The following is a 10475-nucleotide window of genomic DNA, read 5'->3' as shown; positions in this document are numbered from 1 at the left end:
TATCTGCTTATGCTGAAGGCTTGGTATAAGTGGGTTGTGCCCACAAGACCATTTGTGCCACCAGGAAGTCCGAAGCAGCCTGTAGTGGTGCAGTTTGCTCTGCACAGTGGTGAGGCACGTTTAAGTGGCAAGGAACAACACATCCTAAGCAAAGCCCATAGGTTGAGCACTATAGTCAGTCCATCAGACACCCAAATCCCTTCAGCTCCAAGGTGTATGTACCCCTTCTGCCCTCAGCAACTGCCTTATAGAGGTTTTGCTTTCTGCACATGCTGCCATCCCACTGAACTGAAACAGTGTAAGACAACAGAACTGGAGTCACCTTTTTCAAAAACTCTTTTGCAGCGAAATATTGTAACAGTAACCACTCATGAGTTTACTACTTTCAAGTTTGAGAACTTAATTTACTTCAGATTGCTGGAACTTGTTTTACTTCCGCTATTACCAAGAATGGCCCCAGGGAACAACATCGGTCCTGTAGGTAAGCTACACTTTGGGGCAGCAAACTGTGTATTCTTTTATTTCACATGTACAGGAGACACTACAAAGTCAAAAACAATAATAAGCAGAAGTCTGAGATAACTTCTGGTCTCAAACTGCTTAGTAAAGAAAAACACTGAAACGATTTCCATGAAATGACATATTACTATTAATACAAGGAGAAACTCATGTTTTAACTGCTGTTAATATAAATTTCTATTTCAATGGTTGGTCACCAACTTTGTTGTTTTTTTTTCTTTTACTCAACAGAACTCTCTAGGAAATCTGTACTATTTCTTAGGCCCTGCAGTAAGGCTTACAGTAAGTTTTCACATTCCTTCTCTAACTGAGCCCGTTACAGAGCTGAGCAGCAACAGTTGGTTTACAGAGCAAGAGCTCCACCATGAGGCCACTTGCCCTGAGCAGAGCACAGCTCTGCTTAACTTCAGCCCTCCCTGGGAGTCCTGTAGCCACGGCCAGCCGTGAAGTATTACCTGATAACACTGCCTGACTGTCCCAAAGAAACACCCTGCCTGGAGGGACCCGGGGCTCCTGACACCCTCGACGCACCACCAGTTTCCCCTGGATAGAGAACACAGCCCTCCTCGGCTGCCAGCTAAAAGCCACACGCAGAACATGATAAGAAAGGCCGGACCATGTTTATTGACAAATAGGTGTGGGAATAGAGCACGAGGCAGGAGGCTGGCAGTGACAGTCCCTTCCCACGCCTCAGCAGGCGCCTCTAGCCCCGTGCTCCATGTAGTCCCTCATGCTTTCTTTCTCTTGCTGCCACCAGTGCTGCCGCCCCTAGGCCGCTGCTGCTGTCGCCGGGCCGCACTCTTCTTGCTGCTGCGCCCAGTCCGCTGCTGCCGGCGGCCGCGCTTCCCTCGCTGCGACTGCTTCTTGCCCTTGGCGGCGGCCGCCTCGGCTTCCTCCTGGCGGAGCTGCTTGTTGACAGCACGGGTGATGTCGAGGACAGGCTTCTTGCTGCCCATGTCCTTCAGTAGCTCCAGCTGCCGGCTGCGCTCCGCCGCCAGGTTGCCCAGCAGCGGCTCGAAGCGGCGCTTCCTGCCGCCGCTACGGGATGGCGGCTCTGCCGGCTCCTTGGGCAGCCGTGGCTGGAAGCGGCCGAGCGACGCCGTGGAGACGCGGGCGACCCGGGCGACGTGGCTCAGCTCCTCCTTGCTCTGGTGGCCGGTGGGGTGGAGGGGCGCGGCGGGGACGGCAGCCCCGGCCCGGTGGGCCCGGGCCAGGTTGCGCAGTCGGTTCAGCTCATTACGCGCCACCCGCTCCCGCTTCTCCCGCCGCAGCCGGGCGAACTGGTCCTCCTCCGGGTCGGCGCCCGCCGGCACCTCCGCCAGCCAGGCGCGGGCCGGGTCGCCGCCTGCCCGCTGGTACCCCCAGCGCCGTCGCCACTCCTTGGCCTGCTCGTCCCACACCAGCGAAGTCCGCTTGCGCCGCCGGATGCCCTTCAGCCGCGCGAATTGCTCCCACCTCGTCGGCGGCTTCGGTCGCGGCGGCGGCTTCTCCCGCGGCAGGCGGAAGGTCGGCTCGGGCAGCCGCGCCACCAGCGGTCCGCCCGCCCCGCCGGCGCGCTCGGCCGGCAGCTCCCACAGCTGGGCCACCAGCAGCTGCGTGTTGTCGCGGGCCAGCGCCAGCAGCTGCTCCTCCCGCTGCGGGCCGGCCCCGCGCAGCCCCGCCGCCGGCGGCGGGTTGCGGTCCAGCGCCAGCAGGTTGCCCAGGTCGAACTCCAGTTCCAGCTCCTTCTCCACTACCACGCTGCGCCGCTTCTCCGCTTCCTGCTCTTCGGCGGCAGCCAGCACCTCCTCCACTCGCACGGCCGCCATGGCGGCGGTCGGGCCGGGCCGCGCGGCTCCCACACGTGCGAGCTACTCCCACCGGGAGACCCCGGAACTGCAGGGAAACCCTTCCCGGTCACCGCGCCGGAAAGCGCGCCGCCGCGCCTGGAATGGCGGTGTCCGGCGGGAGGGCTCGGTGCAATGCCTGCCGGGAAATGTAGTCCCCTCAGCGCCGGGGGCTATGGGGTTGAAGAGGACGCGTGTGGGAGCTGTTACTTGCAATAGGCTCTCTCTGGGCCTTCCCCGAGGTTTTCCATGGGTTTGGTTTTTTTTTTTTTTTGGTGGCGTGTCGTTATGTGAGACAGTCACTGGTGTAGGACAGTGCCTGCAAGCGCTAGTGGCCGGGTCAAAATTGCAGTGCTGGAGGGCAGGTCCCCATAGAGCGAGGCAGGTGGTGTGGGTGAGCCCGCTCGCAGCGGAGGGAGAGGGCAGACAGGGATAGGGACCAGTGAGGTGACAGTGCCAGCATTCCCGGGTCAGCCGGGTCAGAGATACTGCCCTTCTATTAATAAACAGCCTGGCTCTGGGAGAATATACAGAGGGTCCTACCCAGTGATCTGGTTTATATGGCCATGACATTCTGAGCTGATTCTGAGAAAAAACACATGCAGCGTGGCCTTGAATGCCATCCCTGGAATGGTGCATCCACCACCTCTGTGAGAAACCTGTGCCAGGATTTTGCCACCCTCATTGTAAAGAACTTTTTCCTCACGTCCAGCCTGAATCTCCCCTCTTTCAGTTTAAAGCTATCATGCCTCATCCTGTTGCTACAGGCCCTGCTGAAGCATCTCTCCCCAACTTTCTTGTAGGCCCCTGTTAAGAGCTGAAAGGCTGCTCTAAGGCTTCTCCTGAGCCTCCTGTTCTCCAGGCTGAGCAAGCCCAACTCTCTCAGCCTTTCCTCATAGGAGAGGTGCTCCATCCCTCTGATCATCGACACCTGGGTCAAGGCAATCCCAGGCACAGCTACAGGCTGGGCAGAGAAGATATTCAGAGCAGGCCTGTGGAGAAGGACTTGGGGGTGCTGGTTGATGAGAAAATGAACATGAACCGGTTGCAGCATTCAGGCTCATGTGTTCTGCTCACAGCCCAGAAAGCCAGCCGTATCCTGGGCTGAATCAAAAGGAGCGTGACCAGCAGCTCAAAGGAGGTGATCCTGCCCCTTTACTCTGCTCTTGTGAGATCTCACTTGGAGTATTGTGTGCAGTTCTGGTGTCCTTAACATAAAAAGGACATGGAACTGTTGGAACAAGTCCAGAGGAGGGCCACGAGGGTGATCAGGGGACTGGAGCACCTCCCGTATGAAGATAGACTGAGAAAGTTGGGGCTGTTCAGCCTGGAGAAGAGAAGGCTGCGTGGAGACCTCATAGCAGCCTTCCAGTATCTGAAGGGGGCCTCTAGGGATGCTGGGGAGGGACTCTTCATTAGGGACTGTAGTGGTAGGACAAGGGGTAACGGGTTAAAACTTAAACAGGAGAAGTTTAGATTCGATGTAAGAAGGAAATTCTTTCCTGTTAGGGTGGTGAGGCACTGGAATGGGTTGCCCAAGAAAGTTGTGAATGCTCCACCCCTGGTGGTGTTCAAGGCTAGGTTGGACAGAGCCTTGGGTGAAATGGTTTAGTGTGAGGTGTCCGTGCCCATGGCAGGGGGATTGGAACTAGATGATCTTAAGGTCCTTTCCAACTCTAACTATTCTATGATTCTATAATCATTTTTGTGTCCCTACTCTGGACCCCCTCCAACAGGTCCTTGTCTTTCCTGTACTGAGAACTCCAGAGCTGATTCTCAAATTCTAATGCCTTGCATATCACAACTTACATTTTGTAAGTCTAACTATACTAAAATATATATATATATATTTTTCTGTTTTCAAGTTAGCAGTTCTGAACGTTTTGTATACTGCGGAGCAGCGGAGTCCCCGTCCCTGTGCATTTTTGGCAGAGACAGCTTTCCCGTTTACCACAAGATGGCATTGCATTGAATAATAAGTTTGTTCCCTGTCTCGGACAGCTCATACTTCTGCCTGGAATTACAGATAAAATAATTTTTTTTTTTAAAGGCAGTTCTTTGAAGATATGCACATGCACTCTTTAGATTTAAGCATAAATTCATACTTTTGAACTGCAAGGTCTACTGTTTCAGCAGCCTGATCAATACCTTTTCACTGATCCCTATACCCTCCCGGTTTATCCTTATGCAGCTAACTCTGAGTTATTTTGTGTTGTACTATTACAAAGCACAGAACTCTTCAAGTGAATGTCTGCAACTGAGAGGAGGTAATTGGTAATATCTGTTGCACTTCCAAAGTTGCTTTAAGCGTTCATGATTTTACTGTGTGTCACAGGAACAGAATAAAGAGTGCTTGCCAGGAACTGGTCTTCTTGTTTTACCTGATAGCATGAACCTGCTAAGGAAGGTAAAAAAAGACCCTGGGAAGGCAAGAATTACTTTCTGGCAACTACTGTGTAGAACTGAATTTCAGACTTTTTATATATTCCAGAAATTGTTATTTATTGCATAAGTGGTCCCAGTGCAGTAAATGGGCCTGTTCTTTTACTCAATTGCTTCAGTGTGTTTTTTCAATAACAGTGTAATAGGGGCACCCTTATGATTATGGATCAGTGTCAGGAAATTCTGTGCTTTGTCTCAGATGGAGCTCAAAGGTGAATTTTGTTTAATGGCCTTTTTTCTCCTTTTACTGTTTTTTTGTTGTATATTCCATTGCTGGAGGAGATGAATTTATTCAGTGTATTTAGTCTGCACAAAGGATTCAACAGTAACAATTATAATCAACAGAGGAAATCTGTAAATGCTTGCGTGTTAGTGTTGTTTTTTTTTCCTGTTTACAAAAATCTCACTTTCAGCAAATTAGCTATGTCTCAAACTTGTCACAAGTTCCAATACATTCTTAAAACTATTTCAAGAAATTCCTTCAAAGAAATAATCTAAATATCTGTTTAGAGAGCAATTCTGAAAAAGCTTCTTGCATCTTTTCAAGGACTCAGTCTTCTAAAGAGCATGGGAGAAACTCTGACTGAACTGAAATCTTGGATGGTTTTACTGTATTCCTTGGCAGAGTCAAGCTGTACTTACTACAAGCAGAACTTCGGTAGTCTTAGTTTAGCCCTCTCCTGATGTGTAGAAGAAAATATCTGCTTAGTTTCCTGGCAATGACAAACCTTTTAATCTTTAAGTACAGGTCATACTGAAGAAGGAGCCTCGTTCAACTGTGCTTCAAGTGTCCTGAGCACAATGGTACCTGGTAGAGAAGCCTGGCTGCAAAATCATAACTGCTGTACTTAGCGATGGTTTATTAGTCAGACAGGACATTTCTGAGCTTGTGATTTCACAATGTGGTTGGGAAGGTGGCATTTGGAAGAATATTTGAATGGATTTGTAAATCAAACAAGATTTGTAAATAAAGTCATGGATATTTTGGGAAGTTATCCCATTGTGAGAAGTGGCTTCTGAGATGCTCACTGTCATAATCATAGCCACTCTTCCAGCTTGGAATGCCTGGTTTAGAGCTGAGAATTACAAGCAGGCACAGAGCTTCTCATAAGTGAACAGGTGTGTCTGTACTGCTGAAAATTTGGGCTTTTGAAAAGATGAAATGGTGACATCAATGTTGAATTAATAGAATTAGCTGTTAGGAAACATATGATTTTATTATCTCATGTTTCCTCCAGCTTTCTTAATGGACTTTTCCAACATTTTTTTAAAGGATGAAGTTTTAGAAATGTTTATTCATTTTTATCATCTCTGCTTTTGGGTTCCTAGTTTTAGAATCTCAAATATCACATTTCTGGAACTACCTGTGGATGCATTTGCAAGTGCTCAGCCATAGGACTTGAAATAAGTTATCCCTAACTGTGGGCACTCACAGTCTATAGATACTTAAACAATTTCATCATTACTCTCTCTGTCCATGAGGTTCTGTATCTGTTCAGTATGAACAATAGTGACACATGTCATGGCACATGTGTATGTGCTTAATCCCTTAGTGTTTGCTTACTTTCCTTACTGTGATATGATCATACAGAAATTGGATGCTGTTGCAAAGTGCGGGCTTTTTTTGAGGTGAAGTTAGTAGGGCTTTGGGTTGCTTTTTTTAACTACAGTTGGGGTCTGCATGAAAAACAAAAGATAACAGAGTGTAATTTGCAGAAACACTTGTCCGAGACGTTAATAGAAAGCATAATGCAGGATATACGTGATGCACCAAAAGAACTGTAGCATCAATGTGACATACTGTTGGTTTTGGTTTTCTGCTGGAAAGGAATAAAGAATTATCCTACTTAACTTTTATTTTTTGTAGTTTCTGCTCTGCTGGGCTACAGCTTTTAAGTTTGTGTTTGATAGGAACTGTTCTAATCTACAGTATTCGTGTCTCACTGTTAGATACCATTAACTTAGATTTACTTTTCAAACTTTTGCCAATTACCTCTGGATGGCAGTAGATGTAGTTACAAGATGATTCAACCAATTCGTAAGCCTGCTGTGAGGATCATTATGAAGAACACTTTTATCAGGAAAACCCAAAGTGCTGGTAATTTTGGCAAATAGTAGAAAGTGCCCTTAAAATACCCATACTGTCACCAGCTCATTCCTTTCCACTGACTTTGTTCAGTACACTTTGAAGTAAAAATCTGTGTTGTAGAATTTCTTCCTGTAAGAGAGAAGTTGTTTGCTCACTGAATCTAAATTTAGTACAACAGTTTGTGGACCAAACTCTTCTTCCTGATACATTTTTTACCCCTGTAAAGTGTATTTAATGTATTTCAGTGTGTATCTTATTTCCTGGGGCTTGTAACTGCTTTTGCAGTCCAAATAATAAAGCACAGGAGTGAAAATGTGTCTAAACAAAGACTTTTTCCTATTCATTAGTCCATATCATGTGAAAAAACTGTCTGTAAGGAATAAAAGAAAATTTCAAAGACCTGAGCCACCATCTTCGATAAAATACCAGGATTTACTTCAGCGGTATAGAAAAAAATATGCCTAGGTAGTCATGGCTTTTACTATTGCAAGAGTTAAATCACTCATTAAACATAATGGGTCATTCCTACTTGTGGTTTCACCAATGTAAGGCCTTAATAGAAATACACAAAGGGGCATGCTTAATTCTAAGCAAGATCTATTGATGTTGATGATATTACCTGTGCTCATGCTTAAAAACATTTCTGGGTTGTAAATGAGCAGGATTAGATTTCCTGTCATAAGATTTAATGTGATTTTAGCAGAATGCTAAAAACCCCATGAAGATGGAACTCAGAAAGCTGTAACTCTAGCTCCAAAACTTAGACTGGGTAGTTGGAAATGCAGTTATGAGTGGATACTAAGCAGAACCTGATTTTTAGTTCAGAAGCCAGAACATAGATAGCTGGCAAGATAGCAAGGAGATTCGGATGACTGCAGGCATTATGGAAAGTGATTGGTAGACCATAATCTATTTTGATCAGTTGACTGGCTGTGCCCGTGTGGTTTCATTGAGCAGATTTTGGGTAAACAAAAGTAAGCTAAGCTAATTTGCGGCCTTCCCAAGTGCTTGATTCCTATCTTGCTATGCATTAGGGAATCAGGCTGTGATGTGGTTTGCTTTTTTATGAGCTTTACAGTGACCTAATTTATTTTTTTAAAGAAAGTTTTCTTGTAGTGTGGTCTTAATATTAGAAATACCAGCAATGATGTGCTTGGTTTTATTAGGTGTTTTTAAGGACAATTTAAAGAACAGAGTGAGAACTTCATCAGACAGTGATTGGGAAGAACAGCAGCATAGTAATGTGTTCTTTTTCCAGGGTCATTCCTTCTCATCACCTGTCTACAGTAGACCTACTTTTTGACATAAGATTACTTCTACAGGTTAAAAAAAAAAGACCAATGAACATATTTTTGCAACGAGAAGAACAAAACCTGTTCCTCTGTTCTTGGGTTGGTCCATGGTTGGAAATGTCTCTGACACTGGGAGGGAGATGGAACATGCAAGTCTTCATCGATGACAGAAAGGATGTGCCATAGTCACTATGGAGTTTTACTGGCAGAAGGACACAAATCAAATTCAAAAGTGAATTTGAGAGTAACATTAATCTCTGTATGTCTGCTGACAATGACTGTGCCAGCTCCTATATTCTAATGCCTTCATTAGTCAATTTTCTAACCGTGGCCTTACAAAAAGCTTCCTGGGACATGTTTTCAATAGGAAAATCAGCCTTTTATGTACTGCATACATATGGCTAAGTCTATCAGATAGCAACATTCATGTGTGCATGTGAGATCTGAATGTTGATTTTTATTAAAGGAAGAGGGATGAAACTCGATCTCAAAGCAAGACAGTGCAGTGCATTTAGGACAATCATTCTTCAGTGGCTTATCAGGGAAACTTTCAACCTGAGCCTAGGCATAGATCAAAGCATCATTTCATACACATGCCACAACCATTTCATGCACCACAACTGCCTGAATCTTCTCCCAGCCCTTCCTGTGTGACAGTGATTGAAGTGCTGCTTGCCAGAGGTGTTTTCAAAGCCTCAGCACTACATGACAGTTGGCAAGGAAAGGGGTCCCCAGACCCTGTTTGTAACCTTTTATCCTCCACATTTACATTTATCAGCAAGGCTGATAAATCAGGAGGGAATTTTGTCCTCAATCTGTTTTCAGAGTAGTGTGTTCTTAAAGCTACCCTTCACACCAGCGTGATGAAATACACGTTGAAGGCGGTGTGATGAGGAGTGGAGACCGTGCATGCAGGTTCTTCCATGAAGCAGCAAAATTGTTTGTGTGTGCAACTCTGCCTCCCACAAGCTACTTTGATAATGTACACTGTAGGTGTCCAAGTAAAAGGTATTAAGTGCTGCGCTTCAAATTTGATATTTCAATTCCATTGCTTGTAGTCACTTCAAGGTCTTGCAAATACGTTTTCCGCTGATGGTTATCAATGAAAGGGAAAAAAATGTCTTGGTTTAGATCTTTCTGTACCCAGGAATATGGCACTTTATAGGTTCAATCCAAGATATTAGGAATGTTTTCAACCACATGTAACCACAGGTGATTCATGTAAGGCAAATATCTTCTGTAAGCTTCTATGAACTTCTACCTATGGTGTATGTTGTGGTTTGGTGTAAATTAGGTGAATTTCTGATAAATATATTTAATTTTGAATGTCATACAGCTTAAAGCTGTGCCTCTATGTTGTTACCCAGTGAAATCAGATTTGGTTAAAATAGTTCTTGCACTGAAAAAGAAGTCCTAGAAATTAACACAATCAATTCACAGGTTTTAGAGCATGCTCACAAGGTAGCTGAATCAGCATAGTTGAGGGAGGTAGCTTCTGGGGTGGGGTGGGAGTGTGAAAGTGTGCCTAGGCATTCAAGAGAGAATATCAGTCTCTCAAACTGGCTTTGTCACTGAGGGAATCAGCCACAGCTTGACTCACAAGCAGGGATGGCTTCCCTTGGAGGAGAAATCATGGTTCATGCCTACAGCAGCCTACCTCTTCTGGAAGAAGTCTGTCTTGTGAAGATGGCATAACTGCTCATGTAGCAGCAGAGATCTCCCATGACTCCTCCTGTAGCAACCACATCTTGTAGCTTGGTTCATTAAAGGAAACTGAAAGCAGTTCAGTGTTACCTTATTATAATACACTATAAACTAAACCAGTGGCTAAATAGGTTGCTCAGGCATTCCTGCAAAGAGTTTGGGAGCATCTCAGAGGTGTGGGGGCATAACTGGGAACAGGAATGATGTTGGCCATCACAAGATAACCTCCCTGCTGATGATGAATCTGAGCCCTCAGAGCTGAGACAGGAAATCCCTGTCCTAATCTGCAGTCAGAGCTCTTGAGTCCTCAGAGAGGATGAGATTCTCTGAGCTGTTCAGAGCCTCCCTCATGCCACCACAAAAACAAATCAGCTGTTCTGCACATTGCATCCTTATTCCTCTAGTTTTCTGCAGTGTGCCTCTGTTCAGCAGCTTCTGCCCTACAGGGAAAGGGGCAAACCTGCAAAATGGGGTAGAATCTCAGTTTCCAGACTCCTTCTACAGGCACTGTGGGAGCTGCTCAGTCTGTAATTTTCCTCAGTTACTAAGGAAATTCTAAGGCAGGGGGAGGGCAGTTCTGTGTGTAGTAGTAGTTAGAAGTAA

General features: G+C 46.0%; 1 protein-coding gene across 1 annotated transcript; it reads right to left on the bottom strand.

Annotated features, from left to right (window-relative positions):
• Nucleotides 1-1120: 1120 nt before the first annotated feature.
• RRS1 (ribosome biogenesis regulator 1 homolog) lies at nucleotides 1121-2429 on the bottom strand. The gene has a single exon (XM_057426217.1). It carries the CDS (start codon nucleotides 2325-2327, stop codon nucleotides 1248-1250), a length of 1080 nt encoding a protein of 359 aa, XP_057282200.1. The 5' UTR covers nucleotides 2328-2429; the 3' UTR covers nucleotides 1121-1247.
• Between the last annotated feature and the right edge of the window lie 8046 nt (nucleotides 2430-10475).

The sequence above is a fragment of the Pezoporus wallicus genome, unplaced genomic scaffold (genome assembly GCF_028554395.1).
Source record: "Pezoporus wallicus isolate ANWC-B61680 ecotype Strahan unplaced genomic scaffold, APGP_CSIRO_Pwel_v1 contig_4131, whole genome shotgun sequence".
NCBI classification, from domain to species: domain Eukaryota; kingdom Metazoa; phylum Chordata; class Aves; order Psittaciformes; family Psittacidae; genus Pezoporus; species Pezoporus wallicus.
The sequence above is the reverse complement of the archived record's forward strand: the minus strand, read 5'-3'. Positions and strand labels throughout refer to the sequence as shown.

Excerpts from the sequence above, each read along its gene's own strand:
- RRS1 (XM_057426217.1), bottom strand. The coding sequence starts at position 2,327 with ATGGCGGCCGTGCGAGTGGAGGAGGTGCTGGCTGCCGCCGAAGAGCAG.